Genomic DNA, 23121 nt, shown 5'->3' on the forward strand with positions numbered 1-23121 from the left:
GTTAAATCTCATTTCCTGGCTTGAATGCTTCTTCTGAATAATTCTATGGGCTTAGAATCCCACACAATCCTCCAAGAAGCTTCTTCCCATCAAATGATTATCTGTTGGACTGTTACCTATCTTTATTACAGATAAACACACAAAACTTTTTCAAATAGTTATTATGAAAATCAGCTTTAAGGTAAAAATTCTTGCTTCACTTGAGCTAAGAAATTGCATGCCAATAGTTTTGTATTCCCTTCCTTTAGGACTTGCTACCAGAACTCCTGAGGCAGCACCAGGCTTTTATAGGAATGAAATACCAGCTGTGAGACAGAGGAATCAAGTACATCACTTGCCAGGTGAAGGTGAAAATCCTTTTTATGAACAAACATATCTCCATAATTTTCCAGACAGCCCAATTTGTCTCAAAACTTTATTTTTACTTGTTATGATGAAAATACTGTTCCCTCATAGTGAATGAAGACAAATTTCTCCTAAGCAGTTGTTAAAACCAGAGAGACTTCATGAGATATGCAGTAGGAATTCCTAAGGCTGTTCTGAAAGGTTTTAAAATGTTCTATAAAATTTAGATAGTGTTCCTTTTCTACTTTAAACCTGAGTAGTATCATCAGACCTGTGAGAAAATAAGGAGGCTTCAAAAGAAAATTCATAAAAAACTTAAAAACCAAAAATAGTGAGATTTTTATAAAAATTCTCCATAATACAGCAAAATATTTTATATAATTAGGAACAACTATAATTATCATGAAAACTTCACCAAAGAGCAGACTCAGATGAGCGATATTACCTCTCAGAATCAATGAGTAAAAAGGAAGGTCCTATGGTCTTAATATTATTCAGTCTTTGACCTTTGATGTTGTCGTAGGGACCAGAACAGAATCAAACACAGGCTGTACAGCCTCCTTAATTTAGGTATCCATTAAAAAATGATTGTAGCCAGATTTGCAATTTTAACAAATATGAATTATTAATGTTTTGACTTCAAATAGAGTCAATAGCTAAGGAAGATAAAGTTGATTGTTACAATTTTCCAAACAATAGTTTCCCTTTTTTTTAACGCAATGCTTTTTTCTGACAAGAAAACTTTTAGTATTTAAGTGAATAGAGGTGGAACTCCAAGTTAGTAATCTTTGACTGTAAAGCATGTGTTTTTCCCTGATATTAGCAGAAAAATGAGAATAAATATGAATATTACAAAAATAATCATGAAATTATGACATCTGAGCAGTGAAGAGTAGTTGAGTTATGAAGAAATAATTTTTAACAAGGAAATTCAAAAGAACCTTAAAAATATGTCACATGAAAAACATCAGAAAAAATACTTTACCACTTAAGTGGTAAAACTAACATTAATTTTTTGGTTTTTATAGTTCAGGAACTCATTTTGTATATGTGCTGCTGAGGCAAGCACAGTAACTACATTTTTAATTTATCAAAAATTGTTTGCTAAAATTTATAATCAACATTTGAATAACTCCAAATATTTTGTTTCCATTTGAAAGGCAGAACAAGAGAAAGAGTAATATATTCCATCCACTGGTTCACTCCCCAAATGCCCACAACATCTAGGGTTGGACCATGCTGAAGCCAGGAGCCCAGAACTTCTTCCAGGTTACCTATGTGGCTGGCAGAGACCCTTGAATGTAGGTCATTACCTGCCACCTCCCAGGGTATGCATTATCAGGAACCTGGATTGGAAGTGGAGCAGAGACTCAAACCCAGGAACTCTGATGTAGGATACAGGCATCTTAATTACTGAGTCAAATGCTCACCCAAATGCTTGTTTTGTTTTTTAACTTTATGTAGATACCAGGTGTTTTGTCCTATCTTAGTTTCTGACTTAGAGAAGATAGAGGCAAATAAATGTTATTCTGCTATTTCAATCAATTCATCGATAAATAGGTAAGATCATAGATAAATAAACTTTACAAATATTTTAAGCTAGCTTTGGGTTTATTGATGTCAGAGAAGATATCCAGACCACACTGATGGTATCTTTGCTACCAGGAAGATTGTGTTACTTAGTGTAAAATGCATGGCTTTGGAATCAGAAATTTGACTTGTTGTGTTACTCTCTGGCCTTAAAACTTTAACAAGTTTCTTAACCTTAATTGTGTGTTAGTGTCCAGAAAATAAATACTCAATGATATTTGGCAGTAGCTATTATAAACGCAGTGGTAAACATCTGTGGCCTGAAGAAACTAAGCTTGGTCTCCTTAACCATTATAGACCTCCAAATATTAATTGTTGTTTAGCAATAACGAGTAGAAATTCTTCACTAGAAATCAAAGTAAATCCAATTGTTTAAAATTAGGGGACAAAACCAATCAGAAGCTTTGAGCTAGAAACTTCTAACCTATCTCAATGCTATTTCCCATTAAAGCAATAGCCATTTTCAGATTTTGGTTCACAGTTTTATCTATACCTAAAATTTTGACTCAGATGGAGAACCAAGTATCCAAATGAAATTGCTTTGAATCCAGCACATCATCACATGAATCAAGCTGCACTATTATTGACTTTGAATTTAATCAGTGTTTGGCAAAAAAGTCATACACAGGTGATTAAAGGAGGTGATAGAATTAAGACACGTGAGTCCAAAAGGCTTCCATAGCCTAGGCAGCGCATGTCAAGAGCCTCAGGTGATCACTGACGTCATATATGAGTGTTAATTGTTAAATTAACAACAGGAGTCACTGTGTACTAACTTCCCATGCAGAACCTCAAAGAGTTGCTTTATGAGAGTTAATAGTAAAATTTTTTCTCAAAGATAAAAAAAAAAATACAAAAACTGTGCTTCTACAGTTTCACTCTGGTTCCCTTTTCCTAACTTCCCCTCTACGTGCATGAATAAAATCAACCCTCATTTGTTTAAAAAAAAAAAAAAAGACACATGAATCCATGGCCATACCACCCTGAACACACCTGATCTCATCTGATGTCGGAAGCTAAGCAGGGTCTGGCCTGGTTAGTACTTGGATCAGAGAATTAAGACACATGAACCCCTCCTGAGAAAAACCAACTTGTAATGCCTGAAGTTCTGTTTATATTTAGGGCTGAGTATATGAGCTCATTCTGGAAAAGCTGTGGTAAGCCACCAGAATGATTACTCTGCCTCAGTACTATAACTGCACCTAAAATTGGAATACATGAAGCTAGGAGTAGAGATGAATAGGTTTACATCCTTGTGCTGTTGTGAGATTGGGTCATCATCTGATCTTTAGATGTAAATTTATAGATAATTTGTATTTTGCCATAAGCCAATCCTTCCATCACTTATTTGCAATATCTTTGGTCTCTCATGCTATTCTAATGAACAATGTCTAGGTAAGTTAGAAGGTGATAGATATAATTAGGTAAGTGATTAACTGTATCTGTGGGTATACTGTCCTTTGTATTTTGTTTCTTTTTTTAAGACTCAGACTTATTTTATGTAGGACAGAATCACTTTTTAGTGTATTTTTTTCTATCTTCTTAATTTTGTTTTTATTTTCAAAAAGTATGCCATGGTATATTAAAGTAACAAGACTTACCTGAAAATTTCTGCAGATTCTAACAGGACTTGGGTCATAAGATGTCAGACAGCTTGCTACTACCATGTTCCCTGACCCTAACTGAACTACCAATGGTTACCATTTATGGTTAACTTCCTATGATCCTAGATGGGCAGTTTTTCAGGATGTGAAAGATTAAAGAGGTTATTATATGTTCAGAAACACAATGTGATTTAGGGGATATTTATAGAGAATAAATCCATTGTAAATCAGTTGTATGATGTCACTCTTGAAAAGTGGAATCTTCTGAGTACTTTTGTATAGAGCCAAAACAGTATATACAATTGGAGGCTTTATAAAATGTACTGTTAATCTCACCCACTAGATTTTAATAGGACATGTTTCCCAAGTAAATCATTTATGACATAGAATACCTTGAATTACAACCTTACCAATTATGTCTTAATAATGAAAGCGATAGCTTACATGAAGTGTGCACCATATACCACATATTATGCTAAGTGCTTTATACATATTCCCTTAATTAGTCCTGAGAAGAGCATTATAAAGTAGGGATTGTTATTTCCTCATTTTAGAAAAGAAGGGGAGCATTAGTGTTTATGCAATTAGGTAACTATTATCCCAGGGAAAATGATTGAGTGTAATTTTTTTTAAAAAATTATTTATTTGAAAGGCAGAGTTACAGAAAAAGGAGGAGGAAGAGGAAGAGGAAGAGGAAGAGGAAGAGAGAGAGAGAGAGAGAGAGAGAGAGAGAATCTTCCATCTGCTCATTCACTCCCCAGAGGGCCACAACAGCCAGAGCTAGGCCAGGCCAAAGCCATGAGCCCAGAGCTGCTTCCAGGTCTCCCACATGGGTGCAGGAGCCCAAGCACTTGGGCCATCTTCCACTGCTTTCCCAGGTGCATTAGCAGAGAGCTGAATTGGAAGTGGGGCTTCTGTGACTCAAATCATATGGGATGCTAGAATTGCGCGGTGGAGGCTTAACCTACTATGCCACAATGCTGGCCCTGAGCATAATTTTAACCCAGCTTCTTGTGTTCTTAAAAATTATGCTTCATTTCATCAAATGCCAGGAAGCCTGCCTTGGAGTAATACAAGAGACTGTGTGCGGCTGTAGAAGGAGGGGAAAAAAGAATCTAGCCTCTTCCAATAGGATCACTACTGAACTTATAACTACTACCTTCTATGCTTCATTTAAAAATGAAAAATGAAAGGTGGATAAAAAGAATAATTTTAATTACTCAAAAAAATCTGAAAATCTAATAGTTTAAAAACTCAGCAAGCACGGCCGGCGCCGTGGCTCAACAGGCTAATCCTCCGCCTTGCGGCGCCGGCACACCGGGTTCTAGTTCCGGTCGGGGCACCGGATTCTGTCCCGGTTGCCCCTCTTCCAGGCCAGCTCTCTGCTGTGGCCAGGGAGTGCAGTGGAGGATGGTCCAAGTGCTTGGGCCCTGCACCCCATGGGAGACCAGGATAGGCACCTGGCTCCTGCCATCGGATCAGCGCGGTGCGCCGGCCGCAGCGCGCCAGCCGCGGCGGCCATTGGAGGGTGAACCAACGGCAAAGGAAGACCTTTCTCTCTGTCTCTCTCTCTCACTGTCCACTCTGCCTGTCAAAAAAAAAAAAAAACAAACAAACAAACTCAGCAAGCAATATCTCTATCTAAATATCTACATCTGTATATATCCATATCTATATCTAATAAAAGAACTACAAACATTATGGCTCTTCCTATATGGAAAATTAGATGCACCTCAGAAAGTTCTTTTGGAAGGATCCTGGGTAAAATTCCTGTTGGTAGGTTAATAATCAGGAAACATTAAAATAGTGTCTCTCAAAATGTGACCTGTAAATCTCTTAGTGTCACCTGCAACACTTATTAAATACAGATTCTTACTGATCTGAGAGTACCTAGAAGTGATTGCTAAGTCTTTCCAGGTGCTTAAAGATATATCATGTGAGAGCAAGAATCAATTATTCTTCATTGCTGCAGAGTTTAGAATTGAGAAAAATTGATAAATAGTAAAGGAAACTTAGGTTTAGCTGACATAGAAGGAAATTTTGTAGCAATTATAGCAATTCAAAATTGGAATATTTTTATGCCTTTTAAGGTTTCTATCATAGAATTAGCCAAACAGAAGGATGACAAATATTTGCATTGAGTAGCACATTGGACTAGATCACCTCTCTTCCCTATGTGGTGTGCTAAGCTAGTGAGTCATAAGAAGATTCTATTTCCATTTACTTCCATTGGCTTAACAGTGATATCAGAGTGGTACATATGCTTTATCTTTAATAGCAGTAAAAGTGAAGAAATTTGGAGAGGTACATTCCCATGGGCACATTGCAAAGACTAACAAGTATTATTTTAATTGAGTACACTTCCAAAACAAGTTGCTTCTTACTCTCTCTTGCCTTAATCATCTTCAAGCTCAAATTTCTCAAATATTATTGTGTAACAGATTCTCTAACATTTGAAGATGCTCTCTGATCACCCCTCTTGAGAGTAAATTTTCACACCTTTCTGACTCTACTGTTGAATGTTCGTTAAACAAGCACTTACTGTATACAAGCCCTTTGCCAGTAATTTACTATGTATTGCAGATCTGTGAGGGTGGCCCTGGTTTTTAGGTAGGAAGTCATATACAAGAAGCCAAAATGATTGGTGAAAAACTGGAGGTAGGGGCAGGGAATCCTTAAAATGTGGAGATTTAAGAGCCAGAGTAAATTAGATACTAGAATATATGAGGTGAGTTTTCTAATGAAAAGAATATAGGAATTCATAAAATACCTGACTGGTCATTGCCCTCCTGCATCAATCTGGATTCAATAATTCTGGACAGGAATTGTTCTCTTTTGAATGAATCTTGCTAATAAGTTTATAAGTAATTAATATTATGTGTGTCCTATTTAAATATAAGATGCAAAAATAAAACACTAGTTCTTACATTATAACGAGTTAGTTCCTGTTTAAATATTAAATGAAAGATTATGTTAAATAATAAATGTCCCACCATCAGTCTAACTAAATTATGAGTCTCTTTACAAAATACACATTATTAACAATCTCTTCTGAGACATAATTACTGTATATTGTAGTTTATCATATTTTATATAATTGACATTTTTCTTTGTGCATTTAATTATAATCCCAAAATACTAAAATCTGATTTTGTTTCTTATTCTTCATGGAATTATTTTTATGTATTTTCATAAGGATAACTTCCTACTAGTATGATTTATTACTATCATCCACTGTAACACCTTTATGTTTTCTATTATAAGTAGTTTAGCATGGCAAATTTTAATCAGCAAATATAGCCCATGAGCCAAATGCAGCTTGCCACCTCTTTTGCTATGACTTGTGAGTTATTAATAGCTTTCTAATTTTTTAATTATTAGAGACAAATAGTACTTTGTGACACAGAGAAAATACATTTAGGTTTATACTTATATTTTATAAAACCTGTTTTAAAGTATGTTATAAAAAATACTCAAGCTGAAATGTCAGAGACCCTATCAACTGTTACTTTACAGAAAAACTGTTATTTCACAGAGCTGCACATTTAGAAGGAAATTTTTTTCCAAAGTTATATAATTAGATAATAACAATTCAGAAAACTGTAAGACACATTTTCTGATTTAAATAGAGCATTCTGATTGCTGTATCATCCTATATTTTTATCTTCAAGTAACTTCTATACTTGAAAGAAAATCACTCATTAGAAAACATAAATTAATTGATGGTCAACTGACAGAAAAAGATTTCTTTTTTTTAAAGACAATTATTTTATTTATTTGAAAGAGTTACAGAGAGAGGTAGAACCAGAGAGTGAGAGGTCTTCCATCTGCTGGTTCACTCCCCAAATGACCGCAACAGCCAGAGCTGAGCTGATCCGAAGCCAGGAGCCAGGAGCTTCTTCCTGGTCTCCCACGCGGGTGCAGGGGCCCAAGGACTTGGGCCATCTTCTACTGCTCTCCCAAGCCATAGCAGAGAGCTGGATTGGAAGTGGAGCAGCCGGGACTCGAACCGGCACCCACATAGGATGCCGGCGCTACAGGCTGGGGCTTTAACCCACTGTTCCACCGCGCCGGCCCCAGAAAAGATTTCTAAAATAGTTTTTCCTTATTCATTTCTTTCTATGCTAGTTAAATATCTTATGAAGTGCCAAATATAAAAATTTTATTAACAAATAAATAACAAGGGTGAAGTCTCTTAATAAATTAGTTTTCTCCATTTATGCAAACATTTTCTAGAGAATTTACAAATAATATAATGAGGTTCATTTTAAAATATTTTACATTTTAGATGATTTTATCTACTTAATTCAACATCATAGTATTTCATATGGATGTCATAATTTCATTTACCATTGGCATAGTAAAGTTCCTTTGACTACATCATGTATTACAGAATTTTCTTCTATGTCCAAGAAAAATGTTGGCAGGATTGATCAATTTTTATGTTTTCTATTGTTATTTGTGATATCATATACATTTGTTGCTGTATCTCTTTACCTGATAGATTTGTCTGAAATTAATTTTTGATTCTGTCTGAATCAAATAAAATATTACTTCTCACACTGCATGTCAAAGAAAGAATGTAAAGATACACTTAATCATTTACTGTGAAAACAATTGATTTTCTCATTTCTGTCTGTTTATTAATTACTGAATAGTGACTAACATTGAAAAAATATTTCTGCTTCCATACATACTTTCTAAATAACTGTTCATTGAAATTTTAATAAGTATAATACAAAACATACTGTTTCCACACACTCCTCCTTAATTTTACATAATTAACAACCGCCTTTTTCCTTTTTCTGTTGTTTCAGTTAAAGGATCAAGAAAGTTAAGTCTGCCAACAGATCTTAAGGCTGATCTTGGTACGGTAGGCAAAAGCCAACAATTTTCAGTTTTCTTACATTCATTTGGCTGAACATTTTTACCAACCAACCCATGAACAACACAAGTTTCCTAGATAGCAGTATATGATAGTTTTACAAAAAAAAGGCTCTCTTAAAAATCACCATACAGTTCTGTTGGCAGCATTCAACATTTTGTTTGTTAATAGTCATTTTACAAAATTGTTTTCAAGTCATTACATACCAAGGTATGTAACATTTTATTTTCTTTGTATCATGAAAATGTTTTAAAACATTGACTACAACTGTGTAAAGAAATATGGTTTTCTGAAGTTATTTTTCCTATTTTGAAAGTAGGTATCATTTAGAACTAACACTGTTTAAACAATGAACAAAAAGTCTGATATGTGAAAGAGTACAGTTCTTGCCATTTTTTTTATTTTAGGGAAGTTATAGAAAATTTGATTTATTTTTAGTTTATTTTTTGTAGTGGCCACAGGCTAATTCATAAGCCTAACTGAAACAAAAGAAGGCCTTATCAAATAGTACCTTCATAATTGATTTCTTTCACAAATTTTGTCTGCAAGTTTCAGCACGAGTTGCTTTTTTGCTTTCTCATTATTAAAAAATTTCATTGGATAACCTTATTTTAATTTCCTTTACCCTGACTTAAAGCCATAGCATTAAGCTCTAATAATTTCATGGTTAAAACAATAAAAATACACTAGTTTTTGCATTGTTCTTCAGAGTTTAAAAATCAATTTCATATTATTTTATATGTTGAGCATCCTTAGCCTAAAAGCCCCAAATATAAAACTCAAAAAAGTTGTGAATTCTGGAACATTTTAGATTTCAGATTTTCATATTACTGTTTAAAAATGGACAATGCTTATTCAAATATTCATTGAAAAAAACTGCAAAATCTGAAATACTTCTATTCTGAAGCTTTGGAAAGGCGAAACTCAACCTGTATTTGATTTTCTTAATAATACTTTACGTTTGCTGTCAATCTTCCCAATCCTTTTTTACCCAGAGTGGAAATTTAGATTATGTTATTAATAAATGGTGGATTCAAAATTTGAACCCAGGTCACAGATTATGGTATGAAAGTTTACAGAGCATATTCACATATCTTATCTCATTGTAGCTAAAATAACTGTTACAGCACATCATTTTTTACATTTAAAATACAGATATATATAATCTATTGATTTGGTTAAATAAGACCATTATAGTACTTTAAAAGTTTTATTTTTTATTTATTTATTCAAGTGAAACAACAAAATGAGTTCCCATTGTTTGTTCACTCCTTAGATATACACAGCAGTATAGAGGCTCAAGCTGGGAGCTTGAAATGAAATCCAAGTCTTCTAGGTGAGGGTCAGGAATCCAACTACTTAAGTCATCGCCACTGTTCCCCAAGTCTGCATTAGCAAGAAGTTGGAATCAGTAATAGCTGGGACTCAAACGCACGTACTCCTAAGTGGGTCATAGGCATCCTAACTATTGTCTTAACTGCTAGCCCAAATCCCCACACCAATTAGAGTATTTTTAAATGGAAAGCACTAACATATTAGTTATTGTCATTAGTTAAATTTTAAATAAAGTTTTATATCATTGCAAATATAATTGATGTAAGATTAACTGGCCTTATAATTCCATTTACTGACCTCCTACTATGTGTCAGTTAAATTATCATATAATTTGTACATAATTATATAAAATAAGGTAGGTGATATTGTTCTCACTATGCAAATCAACAAAGAAAATTTATGAAAAACTAACTTGCCTAATGTCACAAAAATACAAGTGAAACAAATTTAAATAAAATCTGTATGATTTTACTGTTTTTATTTTAAAATATTTCAGATAATACAGAAAAGTGTAAAGGACAGTTCAGTGAACACAGATATATTTAACAATTACTAAAATTTTACTATATTCATTTCATATATAAATGCTTTATACACATATTTACTATTTTGCTTAGAAATAGAGGTATTAGGCTCCTGACTTCGCATTGGTGCAGCGCCAGCCATTGCGGCCATTTGGGGAGTGAACCAATGGAGGAAGGACCTTTCTCTCTGTCTCTCTCTCTCTCTCTCACTGTCTAGAATTCTACCTGTCAAATTAAAAAAAGAGAGAGATATTAATATTGCATATGTAGGATTCATGACAGATTATAAAGTTAGGAAAGAAGGGTATATTATATAAAGGGTATAATTCAGTGAAAACAACACATATAACCTCTTTTATACCAAATAATGTCAGTTACACATTTTTATTCTATCTATCTATCTATATTTATAAATTTCCATATATGAGAGAAAACATGTCGAACTTGTCCACATAGAAAACATGTCGTATTTGGCTTTCTGTGTCTGGTTTATTTCACTCACCATAATGATTTTCAATTCCAAGCATTTCATTGAAAATGTCAGGATTTCATTCTTGATTATGGCTAAGAATATTCATCATGTATATGCCATATTTTCTTTATGCAGCCATTTCCTTTAGCTGTAGTTCCAAAAGTGGGATAGCTGAGTCATATGGTAGATCTATTTTTGGTTTTCTGAGGGATCTCCATTCTGTTTTTCATAATGGATGTACTAATTTGCATTCCCACCAAAGTGTACTATGTTCCCTTTTCTCTACATCCTCACTAGCATTTGTTATTTTTAACTTTGGATGATAATAATCATTCTAATTGGAATGAAATGTTACGTAATTTTGGTTTCATTTGTATTTCCCTGATGTCTAATGATCATTTTTCAAATTTTATTTAAGGTATACAGATTTTATGTATGTCATATGTCAGATTAAGGAACATAGTGATACTTCCCACTTTACCTCACTCCCACCATTCTTTCTCCTCCCTATCCTATTCCCACACTTAATTTTTACAAAGATCTATTTTCAGTTTACTTTATACTCATAAGATTAACCCTATACTAAGTAAAAATTTCAACAAAGAGTATGATAAAAAAAAAAAAAAAACACTGTTCCTCAACAGTTGAGACAAAGACTGTAACAAATATCAAATCTCAAAAATTTCAGTTTCACTCCTGTACATTACCTTTTAGGTATTCTGTTAGTGACCACAGAGCGGGAAAAACATATGTTATTTGTTTATTTGGGACTGTCTTATTTCACTACGAATAATCATTTCCAGTTGCATCCGTTTTGTTACAAATGATAGGATTTCTTTTTTTTTTTTTTTTTACTGCTGAATAGTATTCCATAGTGTATATTTACCATAATTTTTTAAAACAAATCACCAGTTAAAGGACATCTGTGTTGATTGTGAAGTGAGATGCAATGAACTTGGGGGTACAGATAACTCATTCATATGCTGATTTCATTTCCTTTGGATAAATTCCCAGGAGTGGGATTGCTGAGTCATATGGGAAATCTATTTTCACCTTTCTGAGGTATCTCCATATTGTCTTCCACAGTGGCTACACCAATTTACATTCCCAAGAACAGTGGATTAGGGTACCTTTTTCCCCATATCCTTGCCAGCATTTGTTGTTTGTTGATTTCTTTTTTTTTTTAACTTTTATTTAATGAATATAAATTTCCAGTGTACAGCTTATGGATTACAATGGCTTCCCCCTCCCATAACTTCCCTCCCACCCTCAACCCTCCCCTCTCCTCTCCCACTCCCTCTCCCCTTCCATTTGCATCAAGATTCATTTTCAATTCTCTTTATATACAGAAGATCAATTTAGTATAAAGATTGCAACAGTTTGCACCCACATAGACACACAAAGTGAAACATACTGTTTGAGTACTAGTTACAGCATTAAATCACAATGTACAGCACATTAAGGACAGAGATCCCACATGAGGAGCAAGTGCACAGTGGCTCCTGTTGTTGACCCAGCAAATTGACACTCTAGTTTATGGCGCCAGTAACCATTCTAGGCTGTCGTCATGAGTTGCCAAGGCTATGGAAGCCTTCCAAGTTTGCCGACTCTGATCATATTTAGACAAGGTCATAAAAGAGAGAGTGAGGATAGTAACCAATGATCCTAAGAGTGGCATTTACCAGGTCTGAACAATTATACAGCATTAAGTGGGGAAGAGGACCATCAGTACACACAGGTTGGGAGTAGAGCCATTGGTGGTAGAGTAGAGGTTATGATTACAAAGGAATGAGGCCCAAGTGCCCTAGACAGGGTCTAGAACAAAGGACAGAGTCATTATTAGAGGAGCTAAGAAAGGTGCTGTCTAAGCTACAATTAAGTTTTCTGATTGAGAGGCAAATAGAACCTGATAGAAGGGGCTTGATAATAATCTGGTGGGCTTTAGGCCTTGTAAATTCAGAGGCCCAGACCTATCTATCTCTTCACATGGGGTATATCCTAAGGGAGGTGTGAACCTCCTAGGGGAAGGCACTCTGTTGACTTTCATTACTTGGCTGGCCTGGGAGGAGAGCTGGCCAGGTAAAGGCAGGGGGCATCTCTAACAAGAAATTTACAGTTCTGCCTGCAATGTTGCTGACCCTACTTGACCATCCCCTCAGCTGCAGTGGTCACTTTGGAAGTTGGGCTGAGTGAAGGGCTTTTCAGCTTAGAGCCAATAAGATCTGTGGCTCTGACCTGGGCATCCTTCGACTCCAGGGCAGGTCCATTTCCAGTGATCCAACTCTTGGCAGTGCTGCCAGGGCTCTTCACAAGCTGACTTCTGCTGAAGCCCAGGCTTACCACATTGAAAGCCACTGCAGTGGACTGGCCTGTTGGGTCTCCTTGAGGGCAGATCACTGTAGAGGTCAGCCATTAATAGGCCTGCCACCCATTGCTTCTGATGCCGAGCTTTCTTTTCCTCCTGGTTTGTGTTAAAGCAGACCAGAGGATGCAAGTCAAGGGAGTGCCCAAGTCCCATCTCTAATCTTCGGTGGCCTGAACTACAAGTCTATAGTCACAGGCATGTTCTGTAGTAGTTTTTCTAAGGTAGACAATGCCCATGAGGAAAATTATATTCTCACTTTAAAATTTTCTTTCCCTTTGGTCTGAAAGGGAGGTTTTTTCTACTTACTGTATACTTCGCTGATGGCGAAGTGAATCTAGCTATGAGATTATTATTTAAGTTCTTATTTTGGCTATGCTATTACAGAAAAATGTTAGCCATCTCTTTTATAAGGTCTAAAGATTAAATTGTGCGTCCTACAGATTCCTTTATAATAGAATTAGTTTCCTACCTTGAAGAGAATAGAGAAATGAAAGAACAAGTTGGGCTTAGAATAGAGAAATGAGGGAGCAATATTACATGAATACTTAGCAAAATGACAATAGCAGTATTACATGAATACTTAGCAAACCGTTTCAACCATTAGATAACAACTTAAGAAAACATTTACCAGAAGGTCCAATGCCTTCTATAAATTTTAAGAATCATGTATTTGAAAACACCTCTTAAATATCTAACATGGTGTAGTTTGTTTAGCCAGTAAACTTAAGCACAACCATCTAAAATGTTTTTAGTTTCTTTCTACCAACACGTTTAAAACATATGATACACAGATTCAGGTCACACAAATTAAAATGTATCTTTGATTGATTTTAGCAGCTTAAATTTATGGACAATCTTATCTATAAGCCATTTAAAATAAAACTCTTAATAAAATTTTCCCATGTGGACATACAATATGTACACACATGTAACATAGCATAATAGACCAATATAGCAATTTTAATAATAGCTTTTAAAATCTTTAACTCTTTTTGTAGATTGCCAATTGATTTGAATTGCTTTTTCTTTTTAGTAACCTCAGTTAACCATACTTTCTCTCAGTTGGTACTGTTAATACATTATTGGCTTCATCTGTTTACAGAGTCATCCCAAAGTACTGAATACAATAAAAGTGGCTGGAAAAAGTCCATAGGAACCTATAGGAGGACAGCTAAACACAGAACCAACAACGCTTTAGTTTTATGAGCAGCACATCATATATAACTATGGATGACAAAAGACTTTAAGTCGCCATGTTTAAAATTATAAACTCATCAACCAACAAGAGGCGCTTGCTTACTTCACAGTATTTTTGAAAGCACCTGTAGGATTTTACAAGTATTTAACCCTTTAGGCCTCTGGGGCTTTCTCATTAAGATAACTATCATGTCTAGTAACACAAGATCATTAGACTTTTTAATTCTCAAACATTTGTATTAATAGATTTTCCATTATAGAAACTTAAAATTTAGTACCATGTCACATCTTGACAGTACTTCTAATATAATCCAAATAGCCTGATTAACTGGTGTCTCTATAAGATGAGAGACATAGGTCCTTTGATATTTTTAGTTGGGCCCAAACTGGAAAAACCAAAGTCCAGGATTTACTGGAAATTTTAGAGACCAGATTGTTTGAAACTTTGATTTTTTGAATGCCTGTCAAGAATGCCAAGAAGACTCAAAATCCAAATTATCTGGTTGAAATAAGATTCCTTAAAATCATGACATAACATAGACCAAATTTGATCATTGTTACAAGGTGATTATTCAAATCTTTGAAAAGAAGCACATATTTAAATAACCCATAGCTCTTAATAAAAATTGAGCTGTTTTTGAACAATTAGAATTTAACAGACATCAAGAGAACATAATAGATTACTTTAACACATTGATTTAACAGAGCATCAGAGTTTAATTCTATGTCAAAGAGAAATTGAGCTTCCTGTGATCTTTTGCTGTGAGGTTTCCTTCCTTTACCTTCTTTCATATTGGTGACCATGTTTCTGTGTTGATTTCTGTATGAGAGCCATTCTAACTGCAGTGAAGTAAAAGATTATTGTGGTTTTGATTTGCATTTCCCTGATGGCTAGTGATCTGGATAATTTTTTCAGGTATCAGTTGGCCATTTGAATTTCTTTTCTTGAAAAATGCCTATTTAAGTACTTTGCCAATCTCTCTCTCTTTTTTAGAAAGATTTATTTGTTTACTTGAGAGACAGAGTTATAGACAGAGAGAGGGAGAGATAAAGAGAAAGGGCTTCCATCCATTGGTTTACACCCCAAATGGCCACAATGGCCAGAGTTGGGCCAACCCAAAGCCAGGATCCAGGAGCTTCTTCCATATTTCCCATGCAGGTTCAGGAACCCAAATGCTTGGGCCACCTTCTACTGCTTTCCCAGGCCATAGCAGAAAGCTGGATTGGAAGAGAATATGAACCAGTACCCATATGAGATGCTCATACTACAGGCAGATGCTTAACCTACTATGCAATTTTTTTCCTACCATGTAATTTTTAACATAGAGATATTTGATATTCTTGGTTTAATTTATTCCAAGGTATTTAATTCTTTTTGTAGCTATTGTGAATGGGATTGATCTTTAAAGTTCTTTTTCAGCCATGGCATTATTGGTGTATACTAAGGCTATTGATGTTTCTGTGTTGATTTATATCCTGCCACATTACCAACTCTTTTATGTGTTCAAACAGTCTCTCAATGGAGTCTTTTGGATCCCTTATATTTAGAATCATGTCATTTGCAAATAGAGATAGTTTGACTTCCTCCTTTCTAATAAGTATTCCTTTGGTTTCTTTTTCTTGTCTGATGGCTCTGGCTAAAACTTCCAAGACTATACTGAATAGCAATGATGAGACTGGGCATCCTTGTCTGGTTCTAGATCTTAGTGGGAATACTTCCAACTTTTCCCCCATTCAATCAGATGCTGGCTGAATTAAAAAGGAGTGAAAGCTCCAACATGGAAGCAGTCCATACAGCGGACTCATAGAATGACAATCACTTTAAGTAGCTCTTGGACCTCACAAACAGCCCTTATGGCATTCTGGTCTGGCTGAAAAGCCCAGGGAAGCATTTTCGGCATGGAAAGCCAAGACACTATGGCAAAAATGTTCTACATGAAGGACCTCTGTGGGTGAGAATCCAGTGGAAAGAAGCAGCCACCAAAGAAGGATGTACTTTTGTCTGAAGGGAGGAGAGAACTACTTTGCTTATGGCCTTGTCAAATTAGTGGATCTAAAAGGCTTCCATAGCCTAAACAGCTCATCAAGAGCCTCAGGTGATCACTGAGTCATATATAAGAGTGCTAATTGTTATTAAGCAACAAGAGTCACTGTGCACTAACTTCCCATGCAGGACCTCTGTCCTCAAAGAGTTGTAACGTGAGGCTTAATCGTAAAACTTTTCCTCAAGAATCACTTCCTTTTAGTGTATTGAATGGAGGATATTCTTATATCATAAATTATAGTTATGTTTAAGAGCTTGCAAGATTTATCATTCTTTGGTTTTTTGGTTTTGTTTTGTTTTGTTTTGAGAGGCAGAGTGTAGAGAGAGAGAAAGAGAGAGAGGGAAAGGTCTTCCTTTTGCCATTGGTTCACCCTCCAATGGCCGCTGCAGCCGGCGCACCGCGCTGATCTGAAGCCAGGAGCCAGGTGCTTCTCCTGGTCTCCCATGGGGTGCAGGGCCCAAGCACTTGGGCCATCCTCCACTGCCTTCCCGGGCCATAGCAGAGAGCTGGCCTGGAAGAGGGGCAGCCGGGATAGAATCCGGCGCCCCAACCGGGACTAGAACCTGGAGTGCTGGCAGCGCAAGGCAGAGGATTAGCCTGTTGAGCCACAGCACCAGCCATTCTTTGGTTCTTGTTTAAAGACAATTAAGTTTCTAAAAGGAAAGGAGGGGGAGGAAGGAAGAGAAAAGAGGAAGGGGGATAAAAAGCGAAATCACCTTTGAGATGCAGTAACTTTGAACAGCCCTTGTCTGTACTGTTGAGGAACAGTTTTTTGTTTTTGTTTTTGTTTTTTCTCTTTTTCTTTCTCATACAAAGTGTTGAATTCTTTACCTAAAATAGAGTTAATCCTCTGTATAAAAAGTTAAATAAAAATAGATCTTAGTGAAAGGACAGGGAACAGGAAAAGGAAGAAAAAGAGGGATGGGAGAGTGGGTGGGAGGTCAGGTATGGTGGAAAGAATTAATATGTTCCTTATGTTGTATTTATGAAATGCATACAAGTAAATAAAAATTAAAATAACAAAGTAAAGTAAGAAACATGCATGCTATGATTTCTATTTTTTTGAATTTGCTGAGACTTGCTTTATGGCCTAGCATATGATCTATCCTGGAAAAAGTTCCAAGCACTGATGAAAAGAATGTGTGTTCTGCAACTGTGGGGTGAAAGTTCTGAGATATCAGCTAGATCCATTTGGTCCACAGTGTCGATTGTTGTTTCTTTGATGATTTTCTGTCTAGTTGATCTGTCCATCAATGAAAGTGGGGTTTTGAAGACCCCCATTATTACTGTATTGGAGTCTATTTCTCCCTTTAGATCCATTAACATTTGTTTTAAATAGCCAGGCACCCAAGTATTGGGTGCATATACATTTATTATAGTCACATCTTCCTGTTGAATTGATCCCTTAATCATTGCATAGTGTCTTTATTGATGTCTTTGAACATGTTTTTTGTGTTAAACTCTATTTTGTCTGATATTAGGATGGCTACAACTTTTTAACTTTGCTTTCCATTAGCATTGAATGTCTATTTTTTTTTTTACTTTGACAGGCAGAGTTAGACAGTGAGAGAGACAGAGAGAAAGGTTTTCCTTTCCATTGGTTCACCCCCCCAAATGGCCGCTACGGCCGGCGCACTGCACCGATCTGAAGCCAGGAGCCAGGTGCTTCTTCCTGGTCTCCCCTGCGGGTGCAGGGCCCAAGCACTTGGGCCATCCTCCACTGCCACAGCAGAGAGCTGGACTGGAAGAGGAGCAACCAGCACAGAACCCAGGGTGCTGGTGCCGCAGACGGAGGATTAGCCAAGTGAGCCGCGGCACCAGCCAAGATGTGTTTTCTCATAGGCACGCAAATAGCTGGGTCTTGTTTTTTATTTTATTTTATTTTATTTTTGACAGGCAGAGTGGACAGTGAGAGAGAGAGACAGAGAGAAAGGTCTTCCTTTTGCCGTTGGTTCACCCTCCAATGGCCACCGCGGTTGGCATGCTGCGGCCGGCGTACCGCGCTGAGCCAATGGCAGGAGTCAGGTGCTTCTCCTGGTCTCCCATGGGGTGCAGGGCCCAAGCACTTGGGCCATCCTCCACTGCACTCCCTGGCCACAGCAGAGAGCTGGCCTGGAATAGGGGCAACCGGGACAGAATGGTGCCCCAACCGGAACTAGAACCCGGTGTGCCGGCGCCGCAAGGCGGAGGATTAGCCTATTGAGCCGTGGCGCTGGCCGGTTTTTTCATTTCTAATACCTGTTTGCTTCTCACAAAGTGATTGTCCAGGGGCCCAGCTATACCCTACACATTCTTATGCAGTCACAGAGTTCCCACAGTCTCAGCACAGAGGGCTCCCACAGTCACAGGGTGCAGAGGATCCACTCCACCCCGCTAGCCCGTCCGGTCCATAGAGACGCTGAGATGTTCCCAAAACCATCTGCCTGTGGGTGCTCTGCCTAGGCAGTTTGAGTCCTGGAGCCTGTTACATGTTAAGGTGCAGGAAGGCACTCACAGTCCTGCATCAGTACCCAGCTCTCTGTCAGTCCTCCTAGCAAGACACAAAGTCAGTGGGGAGTGCGGATTTTTCCCTCTGGTAAAATCCCTGGATCACATGCATGCACGAGAGGTGCTGACCACAGCCCCACTTGTTTTACAATGGTCCCTTCTCCCTACCGGTTGCAGGGTACACACAAGAGCCTCTGCAGCTGGTACTAATTTCAGAATGGCTCCTTCTGGGTTCATGCACCCAAGCTGCTGCTGTTGCCACTGCTGTCAAGATGATGTCTTGTCCTTGCTGGTTACTGGGTACACACACAAGAGCAATTGCAGCTGCCACTTACATCCAAAATGGCACTTGCCTTCTCTCAGCTGGTTGCCAGACACCGTTGTGGGGGAAGTGAGGAGAGAGAAAAGTGCCCCCCTTTTTTCACTGGGTTAATGCGCAGCCTGTCCCATTCAGGGCTCCAGGCCTGACTCAAAGCACTATAGTCCACCAGGCTATCCCTCCAGATCATCTGTGGCACAGGCCATTGCAGTATGGTCTCACCTTTTTCTCCAAAGCTGGTGCTTTCTCCAGCTCTTGGCTACTGGAGTCATGTGTTGTGTCTATGCTCGTTGCTGAGTGTCTGCACTTTGCACACAGATCCATGGTGTCCCTCTTCCTTCCATAGAATCTCCAATGCATTTTTCTAACTCTCCCCTGAGAATGTACTTTATCCACTTTTTTTTTTTTACTACTTTCGCCTAGCATAGAGCATTATACCCTTTACCTATTCTGCCATCTTGTAATCTCTTGATCAATTAATGATCTTGAGCATTTTTTCATGTTTGTTGTCCATTGTATTTCCTCTTATAAAAATATTTATTCCTATCCTTTGCCCATTTCTTAACTAGATTGTTTTGTTGAATTTTTTGACTTCCTTATATCTTCTGAATATGATTCCTTTATCAGATGTGTGTTTGCAAACATTTTCTCCCATTCTGTTGGTGGTCGCTTCACTTTGTTGTTTCCTTTGCCGTGCAGAGTTCCTTACTTTGATATAATCCTGATATAATACCTCATTTTGATTTTGTTGCCTGTTCTTTTAGAATATATCAAAAAAAGTCACTGTCTATGCCAACGTGTTAGAATGTTTCCCTTACTTTTTTCTCTAGTAGTTTCATAGTTTCAAGTATTATGTTTAGATCCTTGACCCATTTTCAGTTGATGTTTGTATTGGGTATAAGGTAGAAGTCTTGTTCTACATATGGAAACCCAATTTTTCCACCATTATTTATGGAAGAGATTCTCCTTTCTCCGAGGGATGTTTTTTTTTTTTAATTTTTTTATTTTTTATTTTTGACAGAGTGGACAGTGAGAGAGAGAGACAGAGAGAAAGGTCTTCCTTTTGCCGTTGGTTCACCCAATGGCCGCTGCACCACGCTGATCCGAAGGCAGGAGTCAGGTGCTTATCCTGGTCTCCCATGGGGCACAGGACCCAAGCACTTGGGCCATCCTCCACTGCACTCCCTGGCCACAGCAGAGAGCTGGCCTGGAAGAGGGGCAACCGGGACAGAATCCGGCACCCCGACCGGGACTAGAACCCGGTGTGTCGGTGCCGCAAGGTGGAGGATTAGCCTGTTGAGCCATGGCGCCAGCTCTGAGGGATCTTTTTTAGCACATTTGTCAAAGATAAGTTGGCTGTAGATGCATTAATTTATTTTGAGGGCTTTTAATCTGTCCCATTTGTCTGCATGCTGTTTTAGTTACAATAGCCCTATAGTATGTCTTCAAATCTAGTATTGTGCTGCTTCTGATGTTAATTTTATTGCTCAAAATGGCTTTGATTATTCAGGATATTTTGTATCTTCATATGAATATTAGGGTTGATTTTTTTGTTTATGTGAAGAATGTCATTGTCAGAGACTACACTGAATCTGGTAATTGCTTTGGCTAATATGGATATTTTTATATTAATTCTTCCTATCCATGAAGATAAATGTCTCTATTTTGGATGGTTTATCTTCTTCAATTTCTTTCGTTAGTGTTTTGGAATTTTCATTGTAGAGGTCTTTCAAACCCTTGGATAAATTTATCTCAAGGTATCTAAATTTTTGTAGCTATTTTGAATGGAATTGTTCTTATAAGTTCCTTTTCAGCATGGCAGTTGTAGAAAACAAAACCTTTTTGTGTTAATTATTGTATACTTCTAAATTTGCTGAATTCTCTAAAGAGTTGGTAGTATCTAGGTTGAGTCTTTTGGTTCCCCTATATATGCAATTATGTCATCTGCAAACAAGGGTAATTTGACTTCCTCCTCTCCAGTTTGTGTACCTTTAATTCTTTCTTTTGCCTAACGGCTCTGGATCAAGCTTCCAGAAATATGGTAAATAAGAACAGACCATGGGCATCTTTTTCTGGTTCCAGATCATAGTGGAAATGCTTCCAGTTTTTCCCTATTTAATATGATTTTGGCTATGGACTTCTCATATATAGCCTTTATTATGTCATGGTAAATTCCTTCTAAACCTGATTTTCTGAAGGTTTTTATCATAAAGGAATGTTGTATTTTATCAAATGCTTTCTCTGTATCTATTTAAATAATCATGATTTTTATCCTTCTTTCTGTTGTGATGTATCCTGTTGATTGATTTCCATATGTTAAACCATTCCTGGGATAAATCCACTTGATCAGGGTAGAGGATCTTTTTGATTTGTTGTTGGATTTGATTTCTTTAGGATTTTTTCATCTTTGTTTATCAGGGATACTGGGATTTTGTTCTCTTTTTTGCATTTGGAATTGAGGTAATTGGGGCCTCATAAAATAAGTTTGGAAGGGGTTCCCTCCCTTCAATTGTTTGGAATAGTGTGAAGAGTTGGTGTTGTTTCTTTTTTTTTTTTCTTCCAAGATTTATTTATTTATTTGAAAGTCAGAATTACACAGAGAGAGAGGAGAGGCAGAGAGAGAGAGAAAGAGGTCTTCCATCCGCTGGTTCACTCCCTAATTGGCCACAATGGACAGAGCTGGGCCAATCAAAAGCCAGGAGCTTCCTCTGGGTCTTCCTACATGAGTGCAGAGGCCCAAGGACTTGGGCCATTTTCTACTGATTTCCCAGGCCTTGGTAGAGAGCTGGTTTGGAAGTGGAGCAGCCGAGACTTGGACCAGTGCCCATTTGGGATGCCAGCACAGCAGGTGGCGGCTTTACCCACTATGCCACAGTGCCAACCCCGGTGTTGTTTCTTCTTCAAGCATTTGGTAGAGGAGCTGGTGATGTGACGCAGCAAGCTAAGTTGCTTCTTAGGACACCAGCATCCCATATCAGAGTGCCAGTTCGAGTCCCAGCTTTTCTGCATCCAATGGGCTCCCTGCTAATGTAACTAGGAAAGCAGTAGATTGTGGCCCAAGTACTTGGACCCCTGCCATGCACATGGGAGACCTGAATGGAGTTCTGAGCTTCTGGTTTCAACCTGGCCAGCCTTGGCTATTGTGGCCATTTGGGAAGTGAAATGGTATATGGAAGATCTCTCTCTTTCGCACTCTTTCTGTCACTCTGCCTCTAAAATAAAAAAGAAATAAAAATAAAACAGTTTGGTAGAATTCAACAGTGAAGCCATCTGACCCTAGGCCTTTGTGTATTGGGAGAGTCTTTCTAACTGATTCAACTTAATTCTTAGTTATTGATCTGTTTAGGTTTTCTTTTTTTATTTATCTTCACTAAATTGTATTTTTAGAAATCTATCCATTTCTTCTGGATTTTCCAATTTGTTGGCATACAGTTACTCACAATAGTACCTAGTGATCCTTTTCATTTCTGTGGTATTTGTTGTAAAACCTCAGTTTCCATCTCTGATTTTATTGATTTGAGTCTTTTTCTTTTTTAGTCTGGTTAATGGTTTATCAGTGTTTTACTTTTTCCAGAAAAAACAGCTCTTCATTTCATTAATCTTTTGTATTCTTTTAATTTCTATTCTGTTTATTTCTTCTCCAATTGTTTTCTTTCTTTCCTCTACTAATTTGGGGTTTGTTTTTTTCTTGTTTTTCTAGGACCACGAGATGAATTGTAGGTCATTTATTTGCTATCTTTCCATTGTTTTAATGTAGGCACTTATTGCTATAAACTTTCCTCTTAAACTCCTTTTTCGGTTACTCATAAGTTTTAATATGTTGTGTTTCCATTTTGACTAATTTCAAGGAAGTTTTTAATTTCCCTGTTGGTTTCTTCAGAGACCCATTGTTCATTTAGGAAAAATTGTCCAGTCTCCATTTATTTGTATAATTTCTGGAGTTTCTTTTGTTA

At 37.1% G+C, this 23121-nt stretch overlaps 1 protein-coding gene across 4 annotated transcripts in view; it reads left to right on the forward strand.

The window, feature by feature from the left end:
* Positions 1-23121, forward strand: part of STXBP5L (syntaxin binding protein 5L) — a 443316-nt gene that overhangs the window by 379697 nt on the left and 40498 nt on the right. For 3 of the 4 annotated variants that reach the window (XM_062208715.1, XM_062208727.1, XM_062208733.1), the window contains one exon: positions 249-341. The exons of the other annotated variant lie outside the window; for it this stretch is intronic. In XM_062208715.1, the coding sequence (XP_062064699.1) occupies positions 249-341 (93 nt within the window). The remainder of the gene's footprint in view (positions 1-248; positions 342-23121) is intronic. 4 annotated transcript variants of the gene reach the window in all.

The sequence above is a fragment of the Lepus europaeus genome, chromosome 2 (assembly GCF_033115175.1).
Source record: "Lepus europaeus isolate LE1 chromosome 2, mLepTim1.pri, whole genome shotgun sequence".
Taxonomy (NCBI): domain Eukaryota; kingdom Metazoa; phylum Chordata; class Mammalia; order Lagomorpha; family Leporidae; genus Lepus; species Lepus europaeus.